This window comes from Emys orbicularis, chromosome 4, assembly GCF_028017835.1.
Source record: "Emys orbicularis isolate rEmyOrb1 chromosome 4, rEmyOrb1.hap1, whole genome shotgun sequence".
In the NCBI taxonomy this organism is placed as follows: Eukaryota; Metazoa; Chordata; order Testudines; family Emydidae; genus Emys; species Emys orbicularis.
In genome coordinates, this window is record NC_088686.1 from 65,453,746 (window position 1) to 65,477,344 (window position 23,599).

A 23,599-nucleotide genomic window follows, 5' to 3' on the forward strand; every position below is an offset into this window, starting at 1 on the left:
CTGAGCCCCCTCCTGGAGCCAGCACCCTAAACCCCCTCCTGCACCCCAAGCCCCAGCCCTGACCCCCCTCCCAGAGCCAGCACCCTGTATCCCCTCCTGCACCCCAACACTCTGCCCCAGTCTGGAGCCCCCTCCTGCACCCAAACTCCCTCCCAGAGCTTGCACCCCTCACCCTTTCCTGCACCCCAACCCCTGCCCCAGGCTCAGCCCAGAGCCCCCTCCCATACTGCAAACCCCTCATCCCCTCTCCCAAACCCAAACCCCCTAACTCCAGCCCGGTGAAAGTGTGTGAGGGTGGGGGAGAGCGAGTGACTGAAGGGGGGGGGGGGAAGATGGAGTGAGTGGAGCGGGGCTTTGGGAAAGGGTCAGGGCCTCGGGGAAGGGGCAGGGTAGATCCTAGGTTGCTCTTAAATTCAAAAAGTGATCTTGGGCGTAAAAAGCTTGGAGACCACTGGTCTAAGTCCCATTCTTGTAAAGCACTTTGGAGATCTATGGATGAAAACAAACTATTATCAAGTATTATTATTAATTCACTGGATTAAAGAACAAGATCTGAAGATCCTTGGTGGTGTGATTTTACTTTAAAATGTTATGCCTTTTTATGTGTCTGAATGCACTACCTATATAGTTTTGCATCTTTGGCAGTTTTCTTGAACTCTGATTGCTTATCATTCATAAGAATTGTGTAATAGCAACAGGACTATATTAAGCTATGGTCAGTCAGTATTTCAGTAGATCTTCCTACTAAAAATATATCCTATAAGAAATGTAAGAAGGCTTTTTGTTTAAGGTTTGTTGGTTTTGTGGTGGTCACGGTCACAAACTCAGGCCTCTGCGAAAGGATTAGAGACCAATTCTCATTTGGATAATATACCTTCTCCAATCCCGGTGGGCAATAGGGAATGACTGAACTTCCTCTAGTCTAGAATGGTACTTGCTAGCTAACTAACATCCTTAAAAAGGCAGTGGAAACCAAGCTTCTCTTTAAAGAGAAAAATATATCAAATTTCTCTTCAAGCACATTTTCTACATAAAATCTTTCACCAAGCCTTAATTCTCATGCTGAAAGCAAGCATGCAAAAGCCCTAATGGGGTTAGTTTGGACTATTAGAGTTCCCAAACTTTGTGTATAGCAGGGGTCGGCAACCTTTCAGAAGTGGTGTGCCGAGTCTTCATTTATTCACTTTAATTTAAGGTTTCGCGTACATTTTAACATTTTTAGAAGGTCTCTTTCTCTAAGTCTATAATATATAACTAAACTATTGTTGTATGTAAAGTAAATAAGGTTTTTAGAATGTTTAAGAAACTTCATTTCAAATTAAATTAAAATGCAGAGCTCCCCGGATTGGTGGCCAGGACCCAGGCAGTGAGAGTGCCACTAAAAATCAGCTTGCGTGCCGCCTTCGGCACGCGCGCCACAGGTTGCCTACCCCTGGTGTATAGAGTTAAAAAAAAAAAAAAACAAGCTATAAATGATTCCTTAAGATTTTTTCTAAACACAAAAAAGGGCTTTACAAAAATCTAAAGACTGCAAAATATTACTAGTACGTTGTCTCCATGATGACCCTACTTACAACCAGATTGTAGGCACGGACACTTTTGTCTGCTGAGCAGGTGTAAAGCACACTCCCAAATATCTGAATAGCATTCACTGCAGCTTGGTGTCCCTCAAAGCTCCCCTCCGTAGGTTCTTCATCCTCACCTGGCTCTGAAGACACTTCTGCAGAATGGAGAGTTATCAAAGCTTGCGCTTTAACAATCGGAATGTTTTATTCACATAAACTTTGCATAAGTAATAAGACTATCCGTACTATTGACTATCATCACCGTTTGCAAAAAAGTCCACAAGTAAAACAAAATAAAAAAATATGTAACAGATCTCTAGCCCTTTAAGAGCAGGGGTGGTCAGCATGCCTGTTATGGGGCCTCAGTCCCTTTAAAGTCAGGGACAGAGTTGTAGTTCTCAGGTGGAGCACATGAACGACCAAGGGGTTATGTGACTGCCTAATGAGGTATAAAAGCAGACAGCCTTCTCTCAGTACGAGGTGATGCCCAGAAGGTGCAAGATGTGCTGAGAAATGTCTCCAAAATAGCCCAGAGAAGAGGTCTGGAAATGAAGCTGGAAACAGGGCTTGACCTGGAAAGGCCAGCAGCAGAGAAATCCAGGGTATAGAACAGCTTGCTGGGGAAGCCCATCAGAAGAGAGACAGGAAATAGTTCCCTGTGGGAACAGGAAAAGGAGCTGGGTAGGGAATGGCAAAGGGCTGTTTAAAGAGACCGGGGGAAAGGCCTACACAGACATCTCCAGAAAGACCCTGGAAAGTAGTGGAGCAGAGCAGTCTTGGGCTTAGAGCTGGCCACTCTCCACAATTTAAGGACTGTGGCTGTAGCTCAGGTGAGTGAGCAACATGTGCACTAAAAGGACTAATGGACCCTAAGAAGAAGCTGCAAAGACTACTGAACTCAGGGGAGGGGCAAAATCTGGTATCTACCCCAGCAATCAGGGACATGAACTGGTGAACCCTTATGACCACCGAGGCAGCTGTTTGAACCCTGGGAGGAAGGAGGGTCTTGTATATATTTTAGCATTTGGACTAGTTTATCCCCAGAAGAGGGACTTTCTACATAGCCAAACAGTTACATTACCCAAGTTACTAAAATTCACCTCACCACCCAAGAGGGGCTGTGGATCAGAAGGGAAACAGGCACAGTGCACCTGATGAGGAATAGGGTAAGTGACCCATGCTGACGATTGTTATGCAGTGTCTTCCACTCTTATTTTGAGCTTAAGTTCTGAAGATCAAAAAGAACAGCAATATTTTGAAAGCACATTTGGACTGTACTTTAACTCAAATTTCCAGAAGATACCCTATACCCATTTAAAGTAGCAAAGCACACCAATAATATACCTGAGGAGTTCTTTGAACATCTCATTGGTGATATAGAAGGGAGAGTCTCAGCCATACTGTAAAATAAAAAGAGTAGAGAGATTTGACTTTGCTTGTTGGTATTCAGGAAAGCTAATGAAATGTACTTCAGTAAAGAACTTCAGTGATACTCCAGAATAGGATATTTTATCAGAAGTATTGTAGGGAAAGTATAGGAGTCCTCTGTGGGCTATGAAAGCACTCACTGCTAACAGCCCTATGCAATTTTCCTTAAGGAAAAAAAAAAAAAAAAAAAAAAGCACTCCTCTCTGAAGGGGGCCTTACTTTAGTTACTGCAGAAGTTAGTATGGAACAGTGCATGAGTACTGTTTTTGTATGCACACGGAGAAGAGTTTCAGACGGTTTAACTAGCAGCATGTATAGGCATAAATATTCATCTTTTCTCATTTCAGTGCTGGAAGCCTTGAGGAATGAGATCTGCTCCCACTTCCCCATGTTTTAAGCTTTTCACACAAGGAAAAAAGGGCCATTGAATGAAAATTTTGGAAGACCTTTTTTACGTGAGAAATCTGTCCTGATCTACTATAATCCCACTTTCCACCTTACCTTCTATTGATGCCATCCCTATAATTTGTGCCAATCTCACTGGTGGAGCTCACTTCATCATAACCAGAGCGAGATGCCTCCATTAAAGTTTGCTCCGAGGATTTCATGGTGTCCCTCTTAGATGGGCTGTCTGGTTTCTCATCTCCTGACTCTGATGAGTTGATGGCCACCACCTCAAACTGGGGGTTTGCAGTTTCTACTAATTCCAGAGAGGCATCACTCTCATTATCATCTTTGTTCCTGTCTACTTCATGAGTGCCCCCATCCTCCTGTCTTAGAAGGGTGGATGTAGTAACCTTTCCCCCAGTGGGCACCTTCCCGCTCTTGACTTTCCGAATAGGTTTAGAGTCAATAACATCCTGTTCTGTGTCACTGTTCTCAGGCACATGGGCTGCTCGCAATGTTTTCTTTTTCCTTAGCTTTTTCCTTCTCTTTTTTCCTTTGTTCTCTGCAGAGACCAGAGTGGATTCTGCCAGATGCTCAGGCTGTTCTGCTGGTAGTTTGGGATCTTTGTCCAAAGGTGTTTCTAAAGAGAGAGACTGATTTGCAAGGGAGCTGCTACGCTGTTCTGGTAAAGTGATTTCAGTCAGGGTTTCAATCGCTCCTTTTTGTTTGTTGAGAGTAGATGGTGATTGTGAAGGGGAAGGGTTCCCAGATAGTATGGTCCGCCCCTTATCTGTAGCAGACTTGTGAACATCTTGATTAGTCTGTTGGAAACAAGTAGTCAGCTCTGACAAGGACATGATTGCGGAGATAACTGGATACACAGAAGTTTTCTGGCTGATATCTACTGAAGAAAAGAGATGAACAATGTGTTCACTCTGCAGTAATTAATATTTATGCATAAGAACCCCTTGGTTTATTAATAATGAGCTGGAAGAATTATTACAATCTATTTGAAAATTTACATCCATAACATAGCTGTATGTTTAAAAGTAGAATGTTTTCTTAATACCGAAAGAAGTGCACATACATCTTGTGTTCGTTATGCAAGCCGTGTCTGTTTCTTAATAGCTGATTGGCCTTAATTTGAAATAACACTTTTTTAAAAAGTGTCATTAGCATGTCAAGTGGAATTCACCTTAAGAACAAACTTACCCGGAAGCAAAGTGCACTTGCAACAGCAAGTGGGCTCTAATATTTTTAGATACCTGGTGGGGTAGGGATGCATAAAACTGTACTCATACTCCCTTAAAGTATCTTTTGTCTGGTAAAATCAAAAATGGTACAGTGTCTATACCTAGGCTAGTGGCCCTTGCTGCTGGAAGACCACCAAACTGAAGTCTGTCCTCTCAAACATCGCTCACCCTTACCAACAGGAATGTTAATTGTGGTACTCCACACAATGTCCTGGAGAAATTTTCTCTAAAAAGGGGGCCCTAACCCTTTTATGCGACATGCAGCACATAATTTAAATTCTGAAGGGCTGTACACTGAGGATATGGCAATATATACGTTATGGGGTTGTCCTATCACCAAAAAGGGACTGTAGTCACAGGCTTTGCTGTTTGGGCTCCCCCCATTCAGGCTGAACCTGTGCAGTACAGATGTAAAAATGTTAAAAAAAATATATAACCCATAGGTTGGGAAAAGAGTGCCTGTACATCTGGGTATAGTGCTTAGATTATCCACGAATAAAAAGTTAGTTTTTTAAAGGTCATATGATACATAGAGTATATAATCAGCAACAACCCAAATTTAGGTGAACAGATTTAACAATACAGTTTAGATATTAGAATCCGAATACTCGGGTACATCACTCAAGAAAGGTTGTACAGAGATTTGGTTGTGGAAAGCAAAATATATCAATGAGTGTAGACTGTCCCTCAGTAACTGAGAATTAGGTTAGTTGTCCATTTAGAAAATACAATCCATGAGGAAAGTATTTGTTACTTTCCTGACTGCGCTTCTCATCGAGTACACACTCATTCAGCCAGGTATGCTGAATTGGCTTCTGTGGCAAAGGCATTATCTCTGTGTAATAAAAGGACAAGTACTGGCTGGTGTAATATGTTCAGACTCTCAAGGGATCGGATGCCTTGACAACATACCTCCCTTGGTGGAATATGAATTAATTTTGTAGTACGCAAATCACAAGCCTGTATGCTATCAAGCCCTTTTGTCCTATGTATATACGGAAATTAGTAGATAAATTGGATAACTCAGTGATAGATGTGGTTAAGATAAAAGCTCATTCCAGGCATGGGGAATTGAGCAAGAAAAATAAGAGTGGATGAAGCTGCTGCTAGTGAGGCTCCAGTAGGGGTCCTGTCCCCTGATTATGCAGTCCTTGCTATTACCACCTGAGCACAAGCAGAAAACACTGAATATACCGCCTGGTTCAGATGAAACAGAGGCCACTATGGATAGAAACTTTGGGTGTGGTTGCAAAGTTACCTTGTCTTTGGAGAGCTGTGTTTAAGGTGGCCCTGCCATCAGAGCCTGCAACTCTCACACCCTCCTTGCAGGCATAATGGCAACCAGGAACTCAGTTTTCTGAAACAAGAGGCCCAGTGGACAGGATGCTAGGGTCCCGAATGGAGGGCCCATTAGAGCCACCAAAACAGTGTTTAAGTCCCACAAGGGGACCAGTTCTTGCACCGGAAGGAATAAACAGAGAAGCCCTTTCAGGTATCTCATGACCATGGCGTTGGCAAAGAGCAATTTCCCCTGAATAGTACTCTGATACTGTGGCCAGATACACTCCGTCAACTGAGTGTAAGACCAAATTTCTGGAGGTGTAGCAGGTACTCCAAGATGTCCTGAATAGAAGTCCACGTCGATTGGAGTCCTCAGGGTAAGGACCACACCAAAAACCGCTTTCACTTCGCTAAGTAGGCTATCCTGTGAGAGGATTTGCTACTGATGAATAGGACTTCTTGGTCAGCTGCTGGACACCGCTCTTCTTCTTCATTCAACCATGCAGCAGCCATGCTGCGAGATGCAGGGAGTTGAGCATTGGAGGGCAAGTGCAGCCGTGGTTCTGAGTGAGCAGGTAGCGATGAGGAGGAAGTGGTATGAGAGGCTGAATCGATAGCATGAGAAGGTGGGAGAAACAACATTGTCTCAGACATGCCAGGGCTATGAGGATAAGATTGGCCTCATCAGCCTTGGGCTTCAGGATGACCTGGGGAATGGACTAGGATTGGGGAAAAGATGTACAGAAGAGTCGACTGCCAGCTGCAGTATAAGGTGTCAGAGAGGGAGCCCAGACTGAGGGCCCCCCCGAGCAGATCACACAACATTTCCTGTTTTCGCTTGTGGCAAACTTGTCAATTGTGGGAATGTTCTACACGGCGAAGATGACCTGGAAGACACTCATCTTCAGGTGCCACTCATGACTCAGTGAAAAGTACTGGGTCCATGAGATGATTCTGCACTCCACGGAAGTGGACATCTATCAGAGTAATGTCCTCCTTGATGTAAAATTGCCACAGATTGATCGTCTCTAGGCAGAGCAACCTGAAACATGCTCCCCCTGCTCGTTTACGTAATACATCGTGTTGGTATTGTCGGTGAATATGTGGTAGAAGAGTCACCCCAAGACCTGGAGTGATCTCAATTCGTCTGATGTGATCTTTTCCTTGGTGCAGTTGACGAGGAATGGGTCCTCAACCTCTTTGGAGGTGTGCCTGTTCCCAAAAGTGAAGTGGCTGCACTCCGAGCAAGAGGGTGATCGTTGGCTGGATGAGGACATTGGTACCAGATCAGGCCACATAGCCTGTTTGAGCAGGTGATTCTTGAGGTGAAGGTCCTGGGCCACCTCAGTCCTTTTCTTGAATGATCTACAGATTGAACTTTGCTCTCTGAGGTGGGCCTCACCAAGACAAAGCAGGCACCGTATGTGGGGACTTTGCTCAGGGTCGCTCCCCCACACAAAAGACAGTGTTTGAACCCCAGTGAGGGCATCACCAGGGGAAAAGCTACTAAAACGAACATGAATACAAACTATATACAATAAAAAAACAGGCTAAGACTGAACTACACAGAGCTCCAACTCCACCCACAGGCGGTGAGAAGGCACTGAGGAGGGTTGGGGAAGTGCTGCCTCATATCAACAGGGGAGGGGCCAGAGCCATGGGTGCTGCCCGGCAAAATATCTGACTCAGGTGGTGTGCATGCCCAGCGCACTAAAGTGTTTCTTCAGGTAGATGCAGACATGTATTTCAATGTCACTGGATATCACATACAATTCTGCAATTGTTTATTTATTTTTATTTTATTTATATTTTATTTAAGTGGCCTGACAACAAGTGAAAACATGGTGATTGTGAATCCCTATTTAAGGAATATATATAGGTTAGGCATGAGGGGCATTATACATTTTGTGTTTGATTAAATTTTACAAGAAATGGGCATATCAATATGTACCCTTTTGGAAATCAAGGAGGGTAGGAATAAGGGTGGCACAAATACCACATATAGAGAAGGAAACGCCAGAATGCTCCAGGGTGGAGGCAGACCCCAGTAATTAAGCAGTATTAAGGCCCCTCAAAGAAGTGTTGTACAATGATATTCAGTTTATTTATGTGCCAATGATACTGCACATACTGCAGTTATCTAATGGATTGTGCCCACCGGAGTTTGATGGCATATGGTTAAGAACTGTTGAAAGGACTTTCTGGTTAAAAGTGTATTAAAATGCATAAGCCTGCCAAGGTGGGGCAGCAATGAAACACGAAGCAGCTTCGGGGAAAAGGCCTGGGATATGAGCTGTCTGGGATTGGTATGTCACTCTGAAACCAAACTGAGAGAGACGTTTTGGGAACATGACCAAGCATTTAAAAAGAAGCTTGCAGCAAATGTACCTCATTCAGTGGATGCACAATACCAAGGACTCGTTAGAGAAACTTTGTTCATGGTATACAATATACACATAATTACTTTTAAAAGAAGTATGGGATTGTCAATGTGTTCTAATGATAACATGTGCAGTATGTGGGGGATACCTGCTATATAAAGTAAATGCAGCCTTAAGTGATATGGAGCATGAAAACTTGCCCTTTTATCACCACAGAAAAAAGTTAAATTTGATACATACAAGAAAGGTGATATCAGTTGGTGCACGGTAAGAAAGTTAACAAGGGTCCAATATCATGAAGTTAAATGTGAAACCACTGCAGGCTGTATGGTGTAAAAGGAGTTTGTTTTCCCTCCTCAAATACAGTTGCAAGACAATGACAAGATCTGAAAAGCCCCAGACTTGTACTACTGTTTAAGGGATACACTTACATGTGTAGGTTTAATGTCTTACAGTCAGAATTGCTGGCATGGGGGCTTACAAGGGGGGGGGGGGGGGACGGTCTATAAATTGCTCAGTACAGTTGAGATGTGGAAATCTGGTAAAGTAAAAACTACCTATACTGAGAATGTATTGTGTGATGGGTGAAGGGGACCACATCCGGTATGGACCCAGGGAATGTTATTTTAATTGTCCTATGTGCTGTTTCACACCTGAATTTCATGTGATGATAAATAAAAACATATCCACTGCCAGTTTTTTCATAATGTAACTGAAATATAGGCAAAGTTAAAATTGCAGAAGGATGCTTTAAAGACAGTACCTGAGTTTGGACATTCCATTCCTTCTTTAAGCTTGGATCTTAAAAGTTTAGTGGCCAGAACCTCTGAACACCTTGTTGAAATGCAACAACAAAACAGGAAAGTAACAGGGAATTGGCTAGCCCCTCCTGGGGGGAACAAGCATTCAATGTGTGATTATATCCATGGTAGCAACTATCATTCCAATTTTGGTCATTTATCAATGTAATTTAAATGTTTAATATAGTAAAACCTATATAGGTATGCAGGTTTTAAGTTGGGGAATGTAGGGATAATTATGAAATTTAATTAACCATACTTATGCTAAGAAAATAATATATATTTGGTTTGTGACTAGTACGGAGAAGGGCACAATCAGCAAGTAAAAGAAGGCTATGAGAATAAGTAATATTACTTAGTGTTGGGAAAATGTATGGTTCAAAAAGTAACTCATCAAATGAAAAGCTGCAGTAACAAGATAAAGAAAAACTGTCTCAAAGAAAAACAAAAACCTTCCCACTGTTCTGTTGGTAAGCAAAGAGGGGGAGGAGATGAGGAAGGAAAATAACAAGGATAAACTGCTTCAAACTGGGTTTTCGCTAAAGCTAACAAGTTAGCTGAACGGTAGAGAGAACCTTCAGATTCATGGTTCTTTGTCAGACCCTATTTGATCATGCTGGAGCACACCAGGATGAGACAGTTTTCCCCAGGTCTGGCCTATCTGTAAGAATACTGATCATATGCTCATGAATACTTTGTTATTGTATTGTGTGTAGTGACTGCTTATTTTTAGACAGTTAGGCATGTTTAGAGCAACTGTATAAAATACCATTTGACCTTTGGATTTAATAAAGGAAGTTATGGTTAAATCAGAGTCTGCTAGTCTCCCATATTAATAATGTCAAATACTATTAATTCCAACAATCCCTATTCATGCCACATGGGACAGGCTCTTGCCAGAAAGGAGATGCTAACAACATTACAAAAATATTTCTCTTTAGAAATCTCTTGGAAAAAGGTGAGTTAAAGCTTCTGCAATCTTCCTGAAAAGTTGACAGTTTTCAGTCAGACACAAGATGGTACACATCTGATTCTCTGGGATGACCCTTTAAATTATTCTACTTTAAATGTGCTCCAATTGGCTATCCCAGGCTTTCTAATTTTATAATTAAGGCTTCCCTTCAGGCAATTGCTGAGAAGAGAGCATATTTATCAAATTAATGAAAAGCTATTTTTCTGAGCAATTTAAGTTATTTTTGACCACTGCCGATATACACATGGATGCTCTTAGATCCACAGCTAGGCAGAACAAACAAATATTTAAGCAAGCTTTAAACAGTTGTGACCATATCAAATTAGAACATTGGGGTGGCAGGAATGCATGCAAATGGTTAAATTCACATCCTAGATATAACTGGTAGAAGCTAAGGTGCCTACTCCAATTCAACCACCCCAGTGGGGAAAAAACCTCAACTGGTTTTATCAGTGTTCTGATTCCTGCCATTATTTTTTTTTAACCTTTTGTCACTACATATTTATCATTGAAAGGTTTTTTTGTTTTTTTAAACAGAAACAGTTTTCTAATTTACACGGTGAATAAAAAACTAGCTATTTTAAAATGGGGCTTGATGAAATCAAGATGCTTGCTATCCCTATTAGGAAAATACAGGTGTTAGAGAACTTCCTAAAGAGGAGGTGAAGGGAGGTTGGAGAGAGGCGCATAGCTGAGTGGAATCAACTCAACTCATCTGCATGGTAAAGAGACAAGGATGTGGAGCTGAATTTTGGGGGAATTTGGAATGCTAGATATAAATCTACGGAAAGTGGGCAAGATATCCACTGGCGAATCTCTGTAAAATGGGTTAGCTCATTGCATTTTTGCCAGTGTTGAATTCACGAGGTGGCCGTTGCTCATTTTAAGTGTGTGCGCGCGTGTGTGTGTGCGCGCGCAAACAGAAATTAATTTGGACTATCAAATACCAACCCACAGTTTAGACTTAATGTACCAAAAAAGAAAGTAGTAGGAAGCATACAACTGAATGGACTGAAGTTATGAAAACAATTCTTCTAAAGTTAAATGTAAGCATTGCAACGAGTCAAGTAGCAAGATTCATGCTCATCTCAAAATGTAGAAAATTAGTTTAATCCAATTCTTTAACTTGAACTGTGCCACTAAACAAGTCATTGAAGCTCATAATAAGAGCACTGAGTTTGAAGATTCTGCAAGAGAGACATTATGCCATTGCAGCCGCAGCAATCACTTAAGTCTCTGTTCCATACCCTCCAGCAGCTCCTCAACATTAGCTTCATGCAGGAGCAGTCCTCTGTTCATCTTTAATGCCCCCCAAAATGACAAAAATCACTAACTGCTTAAGCCATTAAAAATGGAAAGGCAAATACTTAACTTGATAAGGCAGTTGGCACCTTATCACCCTTGTTTTAGGCTGAACACCACATTCAGGTTAAAACAATATAAGCAATTTAAACTAACGATTGCAATACTTTGCCTTGGATATATTTTTTCTATACATCTTTAGACCTACATGTCCCCTACTAGATGCTAGAATTGAAAAAGTAAAAGGAAAATATAATGAATTAAATATATCCACATTAATGAAACATAGTTGAACATAAGAAATGTAATAGCTACAAGAATCCATACCAGGGAAAAATAATCTGAAAGTGCAAAAAAATTAGACCATGGACTCTTCTGTTTTATATACAAAACTGTAAGCTTTACTTTGGACAATGTACAGGTTTATGTTTGAGAAATAAATATGGTTATGAAGTACAACATAGAGTATGTTTAATTTAACAAAAAAACTTGTGGTTTTTTTCTATGTTTCTTTCACTGAGATTTCCCTAGGTTGGGAGAAGAAAGGTCAAACACTGGTTAGGTGTGTGTTTCACCCCAGCCTAGCCCAGGTAGATACTGAGGCTAAGATTTGCAGAAAAGTGCCTACATTTCATTGGGGAAAAACAAAATGAGTGGGATTTAGGTTCCTTTGGCTTAAATCCCTTTCAAAAGTAAACTGGAGCTCAGGAGCTTTTATGCATCTATTTTGTTTTAAAAACTTTAAAAACAATCTATCACAGTAATTCCAGCTACACTCCAGATTTCAATTTCACAAACATGACCTTTATCCTGCTAGCACTTAAACACTTGCTTAACTTTACTCAATTCAGTAGTCCCATTCATTTCAATGAGATCACTCACACAAGTAAAATTAAGCATATATGTTGGCAGGATAAAGGCTATACAGAGAATAATGAAAATAATTTAATATCACTCACGGTAATTCAGATTTCAAGCAATGGAAAGAGGGTAGTATTAACTATGTGATCTCTGAATCTAGTTATTAAATCCCACTTGCAACTCAAGAGTAAGAGAGGATTTTTTGTTTTTTAATCCCGTTTGAACCCGTCCAGAAAGCCCAGAAGATCCTTAATTTAGTTTGGCCAAAAGTGTGTTTAAATCTTTTGCTTAAGCACTTTTTGCCTTGTGTAGGTGGCTACCAGTGCTGTACTGCTTCCAGTTACAATACAGACTAGAAGCAAATACAATCTCACTAGCCACCATATTATATATGCACACACCGTTTTTAAGAGACTGTTGCATGCAAGTCCTGGCCTTTTATTTTTTTTTCTTTTGAAACAAAAGTATAAGCCTTTAGTTTTAGAAGCTGTGATATGCATTTAAACCAATCAATAAAATTAAAAAAAAAAAAAAAGGTAACTTAAGTCTGTTACAAATTAAGGCCCCAATTCTGCAAGATGATTACCGTGGCTGAAGTCAATGGGGGTTCACCCATGCAGAGTAGCTTACAGGTTTGAAGCCTAAATAACTTTTACTCTTTCAACAAAGTGGTTTTCCCCATTCTCACAAAACTAGTCTTTAAAAGGAAGATAAACCAACATACCATCCTTCTGCTGCAGTTCTGCTTGTGGAGTGCACACAGAGCCATGGAGGACGGTATTCACACTTTCTTCTCCACGCTCTGGAGACATAGGTTCTTGTTTAATTTGCATTGATGAATCAGGAACAGTGCTGGCTGTGATAGTACTAGGGGTTTGGAACACAGGAGGGGTGCTCACTCGGAGAGAGGCTCCCAAGGGAGTACCCGAAGGGGATGTATGGGAGGAGAGACATGAAGAAGTCTCCAAAAGGGGGAAGAAGTGACCTGAAGGAGGAAGAGCTAGATCAGCTGTTGTCACGGATCTGCTAATTCTTCTTTCATCTGAGATGCTGCAGGTGAGCTGTTCTGACCTCTCAGGAGGTTCATAGGTTTCTAGAGAAAGAAGGAGCAAATGCCCATACATTAACTGTTTGGGGAAGTTTGGTTTTAACAGCTCAAGAGGAAATAAATGGAGACAAGAAGGAAAAAAATTCAATCAAGAGTTTACTGGGCCCACTACATGACACTCTTGAAAAGCCATCCAATCTGAATAGTAGAAAGCTTTACAGTGCAACACAGGAATGGCCTAACAAAACTGGCCATGGGAAGCTTACTAAGTTGTACCAACCTATCCTGAACTTTCATGAGCAAATTCGAAGTTAAACTGAATACAAGATCAGCACACAAGCTTAAGCTTACAGAATACAGGTCAGAATGCTAGCGCTGCAATTTTGTTAAATCTCAGTACCTTGTAGCCCCTGCAGGATCTGAATTCTCTGACTCCTCAATGCGCTCATCTCCATTGTTATCTGTGGGGGTGGGAAAAGTGATTCAATCAGCCCTATCAAGCACAACTGAAGGCTGTTAATTTCTAGTTCAGACAGCACAAAAAGCCTGCAGTTACCTGCTGTTTCAATACAAGGAATCGTTGAACTTCAACATAGGCTGCTTGCAGAGCAGCCCGAGCCTGCAAGAGGCGGTCATCCACACAATGCAGTGACTTGTTCAACTCTTCTTCTCTCAGGGAAATAGACAACAACTGGTCTACCTGAGAACGCTCTGTAAGAGAAATAAGCACAATTTAGAGTGCAGCTCATGTTTTACAATTCATTTTAACAGGTCACTTTTGTGGAGACATCTTCGTAGACTTTTTTGTATCACAGCATTAAGCAATGAACTCAATAAATCTCATATGATGAGTTGGAAGTGTCAGTCAGTACTCCAATAGGAGGGGAAGCAGGATTGGAAGAACAGAGAGACCGTCAAAAGGCTGCAGGAGAATGCAACAGAAGGGGCATTTTTGGCCCTATTTCCCTGGAATTTTTCTGGGAGGAAGTCTTATTTGTCCTCCAGGTCTCCGCAACAGGGAACAAAGCAGATGCTTCACTAGACAGGCATCAGCTGCATCTGCTTCTTAGCAAGACGGACGAAGTGGGGAAGTCTGACTATATATCAGCATGAGGATGATGATGATGATCTGGATCTAAAAATCCTGTAATCAGAATTGGCTACCATCTCCCTGACATGACGACAAAAAAAAAAAAAAAAAAAAGCACCCATTTAGCCATATGGGCAGCAGCCATATCATGGAAACTGACTATCTTTTGAGGAATGCAGGACAGTGAGAAGAACAAAATTTCTTGCTGGTAGGCTACGATCATTATTATCCATTTGATGAAATCAACATTCTTTACAATCAATTTCGTCTCAACACTCATGCGAGGAAAGTCTCATCTGCTTCTTACAGTTGAGAAAATTGTGGCAAAGAAAAATTAAGTAATATGCCCCAAAAATCACACAGAAAATGTGCAGGACCAGGAATAGAACTCTGACATCCTGACTCCAAGTCATATGCCTTAACAAAGCCATCCGTCCTCTCAGTGAAATGGAAAATGTCATTCAGGTGTTGGAACAAGATTCCAAAGGAACAGCAAAATGTTTTACAAAAATACTTCTTAATTTTGCTTTTGCTAGCACTCAGCCCAGTAACACTTACTTCATTACACATTATATACAAAGGAAATATCAAAAAAGCTTCAAAAGTAGATTATAGCTCACATTTTAAGATTGTGTGAGAGCAAGAAGAGACTAAGGAAGCCATTTTACACAACGAGGTAGAGTAGAACAAGAATACTCTCACTTTCTTGCTCTGCTCCCAACATTACCTACCTGTCAATATCCAGTTACAGCTTGGCTGACATCTTCACAGGCACCCTTTTGTATGCCTTTAGTGAGCACAATGTCCCAGTCAGCCACAGAACTGCAGTGTTCATGTAGGATAAGCAGAGTATCACAGGCCTTGCAGTGTTCAGCCATGACACTGGGGGAGAGGAGGAGGGGGAAGTGCAAACCGAAAAATCACAATGAAGGGGAGAGAGGCCTCAAACCAACTTTTGTTAACAACCAATTGTTATCAAGGCAGCAGCGGCATATACTCATAACCTCTTCATGCTGTGTCCTCCCACACACACCTGGTATCACTTACCTTTTTTGCCTTTAATTTTCCTTCTTTTATTCTTTGTTTCTAGACTTGGGATTTCAGGAGATGATCCCTCCTAAAAGTTATAAATAGAAAAGTTCATTCATTAAAGTTAGAACAATACAATTAAAAAACTTAAGTCTACATCCTACAAATGTCTAGGGCTACAATAAGAATTTAAATATCTACCATGTCTTTCCCAGGCAAGTCTAGATTATAGCCAGAGGAGAGAACATATGCAGATGAATTTTGTTATAACACCATTCACTCATACTTTATTGCCTCTCCTCTCAAAAGAGAAAGGAGCTAAAAATAAATTTCCTGCTTCCACCGGAGACAATGAAATACTACAGCAGACAGCACTCTAGGTACTCAGGTGCCAAGTCGATCAAGTAGACTTGGCCAAGATGTTCTCCTTCATGTCTGTCTAATGTCGTTTACTGTGATAAGACCATGTATGGGGAAATAAGACCAGTTATAATCTAGAAAGGGATAAATACCATGCTAAATAAAGTTTCAAATGAAAAAGGGACATACACAGAAGGAGTCATTAGGCCCAACACAGACAAGATTACTGGAGCGCACGGTACAAAAAAAAAAAAAATTCCAGGTATTTTTTCTTCCATGGCATAATTTTAAAGACAACCATTACTACAAAAGTGTATTTCTCTTTTTAATGTTCAGCCACAAAACCAGGCATTACCAGAAAACCAATTGTTCCATGGTTGCTTAACATTCCTAGCAGGTCCTGAAACATGATCAGCATTCTATTGAAGACACTCATTTCCAGAGGCAGGAGGCCAAGTCTAGAAGTTCTGGGCAGTGGCAGTTTTCTATTCTTTAAACCACAGGAAATCTTAAAAAGAGCTAGAAGTATCATGAAGGCATCTTTCATCCACCTTGTCTAATTTTTTTTTTTAAGTCAGTTAAAACACACACTGAATCTAAGAGGACAAAAAATATTTGCAGTTATATAGTACTGGATATCTATCCTGGGTCAAACCACCACAAAGGTCTTGTGAACACAATCCTTTCAGTAGAGATACTGTACAGAAGGGAAACAAGATATGCCAAGAATCAGTGTGTTTGTCCTGGCCAATATTAGAGTTTGCCTATAAATATACAGTAACTCCTTGCTTAAAGTTATAGTTATGTTCCTGAAAAATGCTACTTTAAGTGAAATGATGTTAAGCAAATCCAATTTCCCCATAAGAATTAATGTAAATTGGGTGTGGAGGGGGGGGTGTTCGTTTCCAGGGAAATTTTTTTCGCCAGACAAAAGACACATATACAGCATAAGTTTTAAATAATTTTAAAACAATTTAATACTGTACTCACCAATGATGATTGTGAAGCTTGGTTGAGGGAGGGGCATAGTGGGGTCGGGGCGCAAGGGCTTGCCCCGCTCTGCCTGACCAGCGCTCCTGCCGGAGAGTGGGGTCGGGGCATGGGGGCTTGTCCCACTCCGTCCGCCGGCGTTTCAGCTGGGGAGCGGGGTCGGGGCCTGGGGACTTACCCCGTTCCACCCTCCCGGCGCTCCTGTCAGCTGGAATGCCGGGTGGGCGGAATGGGGTAAGCCCACACGCCCCGACCCCACTCTTGGCAGCAATCCCAGGGCGACTGGAGCAACCGCGGGCCCCCCAGGGCTCCCTCCCAAAACCAGCAGCGGCCGGAGCGGCAGTGGGCTCCCCCACACACACACCTCCGGAAGCACCCCCTCTTAAGATTCAATCAGGGGTATTTATGGTACAAGTCATCAACAGGTCATGAGCCATGATTTTTTGTTCCTTGCCTGTGACCTGTCCATGACTTTTATTAAAAATACCAGTGATTAAATCCTAATCTTAATGACAACCAACAAGAGAAACATTTCTATTGGTAATATCCTGAAGATATGCAGAACTACACTTACTCCAGTTGCTCTTCTTTTCTTTCCAATTCCCTGGCTGTCATTCTGCTCAGTACCAGATGTACAGCTGCTGTCTGTAGCTGCATCTACAGAGTTTGATCCTGCATGCACTGAAGCTCCATTTGAAGCCAAAATGTTTCCTTCTCCTGTGAGCTCTAATGCATTTTTGTTTTCAAGAAGTGGTATTCTACATTCTGGGCTCTCCTGATCTTGTTTAGTGGTAAATACTGTGAGGCTTGTAACATCAGAGGGCGTATGTAGACTGTGTCTCCTTCCGTTGATAAGACTTTCAGTTCTTTCAGACATGAATGGTGATGAGGGGAGAGAAGATGTCTCTTGTTTGAAATCAGCCACATTATCAGCACTTGTTTTATATATAGGTGCTATAAAATGTGAATGGCAGGCTGGAATGATTTGCTTTTGCTCACTTTCCTTTGTTGTGGCTTGGTCACTGAAGAAGCCATAAACAGAAGCAGTCCTGTCCACAACAACACTGCTTTCAGAGAGGCTGCGTTTCCTAGCTGATCCAGATACTGCAATGGAAATCCCTTCCCATTGGAATCCTTCTAGGCTGGACAGCTCAGGTTCTTCACCCAAATCAAGACCTTCCTGTTCGTTCTGAACAAGGGATACCATCTCTATGCCAAACCTACAAACAAACAAAAAACATTGTAAATGTATAAGAGCAGAAGACAGGCACTGAAAGAAATCTAGGGGAAAAAAATCTGTTTTAAATATATAGCCAGGTATACACTGATGGACTAAAAGATGACAACACTAGTGTTGTGCTGCCTTTTGTGTAATCTAAAAAGGAAGGATCCTAGCTGCATAACTTCATTATTGAGCTAGTGCTTAGCCATGACATTATTTTCAAACACAAAAGCAGGATTTTCATTAGCTCTAGGGTGAAGTGAAGATCAATTTGGCCCTCTTAGTTTGATGTCAGAAACCTGTACAGAAGTTCTTGTCAGAGTTGTAATGCAGCACGCTACCCTCTTACACAGGGTAGATCTGAAACAGAATTTTAAAACAGATAAGTAAACCTACTATAGTTTTCAGACACTCATTACAGAATTACCTGCTTCTAAGACTGATGAGACAATAAGATGTTGCATTTACAAGATAGACTGAAAATACTAGTCTTCACATTAAGTTTAAAGGCAGTTTCAATGTATACGATATTGAGAATCACTATCTATATATTTTTTTAAATGTACAAATTGCTAATAATTTAAAAAAATAGAATTACTACAGCAAGGGATGCATTCAACTTGCCCGTGATGATGCAAGTACTTCTCAGTATTTGATCTCATGCAAAAAAATCAAGTAATGGTCTGGCAATATATTTAAAGTATTGTTCATATTATACCTATACATGTTTGTAGTTAACAGAACTTTAAAATACAACCTAATGTTACCAGTGTCATATGTATTGAATTGTTAGTCAAACTATGATCAGAATCAACTTCTTGCTTGAAGTAGCAGGAAAGTGTGTGCATGTGTGTCTTTATAGACAGACAGACACAAATATGGTATGGTAGAATTCATCTCTGCAGTTCTTCAAATGCTAGTCTTTAGCGTCTAGTGACTCAGATATAATAAGATCCATGTTTGAAAGTTAAAAGGTTACAAACCTTGGTAAACCCTTGCCAAGCTCCTGTTTCTTCTTTGTTACTTGCTGGATGACCTGTTCCCAGTTTATGTTTCTTCGGGATGCACTAAGAATCTGCCTCAGGGTTGGTTTAAGTCCAGACTCCTTCTCAGTCTCATTCTTTCGATGACCACTAACATTTCGAATACGTCGTGCATTGTTGAGGTTGGGCTCAGGAAGATGTGCCCCAACTTTACTCTTCAAACTGATATGTCGTGTCAGATCTCTTTGGAGGGAAGCAGGGAGGCCAAGTTTACTTAATTCAGGAAGAAGAGGGCCTGAAGGTTGGCCACCACCTCCTTTTTGCAGTTCATGATCTAAACTATTTTCAAAGCCTTCCATATCAAAATGATGATTTGATTTGATAGGATCTTCCCCTTTCCCTTCCTGAGAGGTTTTCAACTCATCACTTAAATTGTTTTGAAGGCTTGATGGGTTCACTGACTCCATTTGAAATTCAAAATCTTTTTGCTTCTCAGTTATAATACTTGAATAGGGAGGTTTGCCTGAGGCTTCTGTGTCACCTTCCTTTCTGGTGGTAGCATGTTCACACTCCTGAGGGTCACTCGGTGAACAAGTATTAATAAAAGGACGTAGCTTTTCAACCCTTGCTTCAGCCTTTTCACACTCTTCACTTACATCCTCTAATGTATCAACTCTAAGCTCATTAGTCTTTGAAGAACCTTTCCTGGGTTCCTCTATATTCCGACCACCATTTAGATCACTCTCTGTATCTCTGTATGAACTTAAGTAAGGATTTTGCAGAGAAAGATTGGATTGCAACTCTTCTTTGGCTTTTCGTAGTTCTTCACTTAGGCTATCAATAGGCTGTCTCTGATTTCTGTCAAGCACATCTCTGCTACCTCTTAAGCTACAAGCACTGCGCAACTTGGATACATAAGAAGAGGAACGGTTAGTTTCTAAGTTTAGTGCATTCGAATGGTTCTGGAGTTCTCCAGGGGATGAGGATAATAGAAGCTTGACATTTTTCAAGAGATTCTTTGGATCTTGCTTTTGGGAAGATAACTTCATGTCTGGAATAACCAGGAGAGGGGATTTCAGTGATGGCATCCTGTTACTTCTGCCCTCCTCTTGGTCAGATCTTCCTCCACTGGGGCAGTCTGCATTCACCTTGCAAGATTCAACTTGGTCAGCAGTGGCCTTGTAACAGGGGTGGTTTAAAAGGGTCTCTTCCCACGTTATCAGTTTTGGGAGGCTTGTTGTATCTATTTCAAGATCCATCCCTTTCATGGGTGTCTCGAGAAAAGGTAGAGATACAGAATCTTTTTTCTCTGAAGTTTTAGGAACATTCTCTTCAGACCATGGCTGCTGGTCTGTAGCTTTCTGGGAGGGGTAAGGAGTCCAGCGATGAATTTTATCTTTGGAAGTGCTGCCACTCTTTCCATTCATCTTGGACATTTTACTCTCTGGTTGTTCAGAAATACTGAAATCCAGTGCCCCCACTGGAGGGAGTTTATCACTAGTAAAATCCAATTGGTCATTCGCCTGCCACTGCCGTGTATACCTTTCCTGGTTATATTTAATGGGGTTTTTTTTCCATGCAACACTCCCATCTTCTGTGTGGGAACTAGAATTTGCAATCCTATTTCTTTCCAGTGGATGTGTGTCCCCTGTGCCACCAAAATTCCAGCCATCGGCACCCTGAGGATTGGATTTCCAGTTTCTTGCTGAGTTTTTAGAATGCCAAATAGAAAAGTCACCTGTTCCTTCAGAATGCCAGTTGGAATTTCTTCCTTTGACATCTTGATACCATTTTGACATTTCTCCTCCTGTATTTGGATGCCAAACACCTCCAGAATTCCCATGGTTATCATGTTGACCTGAAAGGCCTGCAGAACCATTTTGATGCCATCCCGAGCATCCCCTGGGACCACTGAAGTGCCGGTCTGCATTAGGGTTCTTTATAGAATGTGGGAATTTGCCTTGCCTAGGATTCATAAAGCCATCATTTTCCCATTTCCAGTCCCTCTGAGATGGGCCATGATGGTGCCACAAGGATGGATCATAAGTTTCTCTGTCTTTATAAACAGCTCTTTCTTCTCGCCTTCTCTGTGGTCTCCTATCATCGGGTTCTATTTCTTGGTTTCTACAGCAAGCTTCAACTTGCCTAGAAGACATAAGGAAATATGTCTGTTCAGTGACTGAAAAGTATATCCCAATCTATCCCAGTTTTGTAAAAGAGGTAACAAGCCTCAAACTATTCAAAATGATCTAAAAATCTGCCAGAATAAATATATACACATTAAGCCTTAGATGTAAAGCAGGCTGGTAGGTAACAATACCACCGCATAGGATAGCAAGTTCAGGTTGTTTGGCAGGACACTGGTTTCCCAAACTACTAACATCTGGAAATGGCTATGCACTTTGCCTCTGGCGCAGAAAACATAGTTCTTACTGCTTTCCTAATCCATTCTAGCAATGATGTCTGCTTAAGATAGCCAACTTCTCTTGTTTTTTCCACAAAGCCTGCATCGAGTGAAAACACTGACAATACCTCTCCAAAGGTATTGGGTACAGTTAAAAAACAAAGTAAACAAGCAAAAAAAAGTTAAGTTAAGACCAGATGTGAAGAGTGGCAAAATAAATCAGTATTTTAAGTGTCATCAAGTTATACCATGACCAAAAAAAAGTTTCATTCACATAAGGCCTCTCCAAACAGTCAGTTATCATGCCGTCATTTGGATCATTTACTTATTTGCATTACAACATCACCTACATGCTCCAACCAAGATTGGGGTCACATTGTGCTAGGCACAGTATAAACATGTAAGAGATTTTAAGCACTTCAGGGAAGGAACAAAGGAAGAGGGGGGGGAAAAGATGCAGCATGGCCTCCGATTTTGGTTTGGACCTCTAGGGGCTTCTGTAATACAAATACAAAATACAAGGCATGCAATGGTTAGCAAGTGTCAGGTTAGTTTCATTTTGGGGGGGACTGTGGGGTGTATTTTTCCCATATGTAAATGTACACAAATTTGATGTATTGTGGTGTAGATATGGGTTGAGGAGGAAATGCAGGAAGTGATGAGTTAACAGGAAGAAAGGAAGGTGCAAATGCACTGAGGGGAGGTCAAATGCGACGCTTTCTCTGGCATTTCAAGAGTCACAATTTGTTAATAGGCAGAAAACATTGTAATAAGAATTTGGTAGGTTACAAAAATAGCTAACCAATACTTAGCAAAGTTGCTTGCAGAAAAGATGACCTAAGATGGGACTTGAAAGGAAGAAGTTGTCTATCACATGGCAGTCTCAACCTATACTGTACTATTTAATCTGTAATTAATTTGATTTGTTATCTTTTGGGGTCGGATTGGGGAAAATGAGGTGGCACTCTCCAAATCTTCACCCTTTGGTGGAACCAAAAATGAGACAGCACTCAGATTGCCCAGATCAGGGGTAGGCAACCTTTCAGAAGTGGTGTGCCGAGTCTTCATTTATTCACTGTAATTTAAGGTTTCGCGTGCCGGTAATACATTTTAACGTTTTTAGAAGGTCTCTTTCTATAAGTCTATATAATATAACTAAACTATTGTATGTAAAGTAAACAAGGTTTTCAAAATGTTTAAGAAGCGTCATTTAAAATTAAATTAAAATGCTGATCTTACGCCACCAGCCTGCTCAGCTCGCTGCCAGCCTGGGGTTCTGTTCACCTAGGCCGGCAGCGGGCTGAGCAGGGCCTATGGCCGGGACCCCAGACCTGGGGGGGGGGGGGGGGGGGTGTTCAGGGGTCGGGGCAGAGGGCTGGGGGAGGGGGTTCAGGGCAGAAGGCTGGGGTGTGTGGGGGTGTAGGGCAGAAGGCTGGGTGTGGGGAGGGGTTCAAGGGTCAGGGCAGAGGGCTGGGGGTGTGGGAGGGTGCAAGGCAGAAGGCTGGGTGTCTGGGGGGGGTTCAAGGGTCAGGGCAGAGGGCTGGGGGTGTGGGAGGGGTGCAAGGCAGAAGGCTGGGTGTCTGGGGGGGTTCAAGGGTCAGGGCAGAGGGCTGGGGGTGTGGGAGGGGTGCAAGGCAGAAGGCTGGGTGTCTGGGGGGGGTTCAAGGGTCAGGGCAGAGGGCTGGGGGTATGGGGGGTTCAGGGCAGAGGGCTGGGGTGTGTGGGGGTGCAGGGCAGAAGGCTGGGTGTGGGGGGGTTCAAGGGTCAGGGCAGAGGGCTGGGGGTGTGGGAGGGGTGCAAGGCAGAAGGCTGGGTGTCTGGGGGGGGTTCAAGGGTCAGGGCAGAGGGCTGGGGGTATGGGGGGTTCAGGGCAGAGGGCTGGGGTGTGTGGGGGTGCAGGGCAGAAGGCTGGGTGTGGGGGGGTTCAAGCGTCAGGGCAGAGGGCTGAGTGTGGGGGGGTTCAGGGCAGAGGGATGTGGCTGTGGGGGTGCAGGGCAGAAGGCTGGGTGTGTGTTGGGGTGGGGGGGTTCAGGGCAGAGGGCTGGGGTGTGTGGGGGGTGCAGGACAGAAGGCTGGGGTGCTCGGCTCGTGGGGGTGCTCCCAGCCCCCTGCCCTGAGCAGCTCATGGCAGGGGGCTGGAAGGGATATGCCCTGTTCCACCCCCTTCCCCCAGGCTCCGTCCCTACTTCTCTCTGCGTCCTCTACGGAGCTGTGTGCATGCTGCCGCTCTTCCCCCTCCCCC

The 23,599-nt window shown here is 42.4% G+C and overlaps 1 protein-coding gene across 1 annotated transcript in view; it reads right to left on the minus strand.

Moving 5' to 3' along the window:
- ZNF106 (zinc finger protein 106) overlaps positions 1-23,599 on the minus strand; it is a 79,209-nt gene that overhangs the window by 21,864 nt on the left and 33,746 nt on the right. Inside the window, exons 5-12 of the mRNA XM_065402945.1 lie at positions 17,323-17,968; positions 15,417-15,486; positions 13,836-13,990; positions 13,680-13,740; positions 12,956-13,324; positions 3,495-4,284; positions 2,910-2,965; positions 1,575-1,720 (exon numbers count right to left, since the gene is read on the minus strand). Coding sequence (XP_065259017.1) covers positions 1,575-1,720; positions 2,910-2,965; positions 3,495-4,284; positions 12,956-13,324; positions 13,680-13,740; positions 13,836-13,990; positions 15,417-15,486; positions 17,323-17,968 — 2,293 coding nt within the window. The remainder of the gene's footprint in view (positions 1-1,574; positions 1,721-2,909; positions 2,966-3,494; positions 4,285-12,955; positions 13,325-13,679; positions 13,741-13,835; positions 13,991-15,416; positions 15,487-17,322; positions 17,969-23,599) is intronic.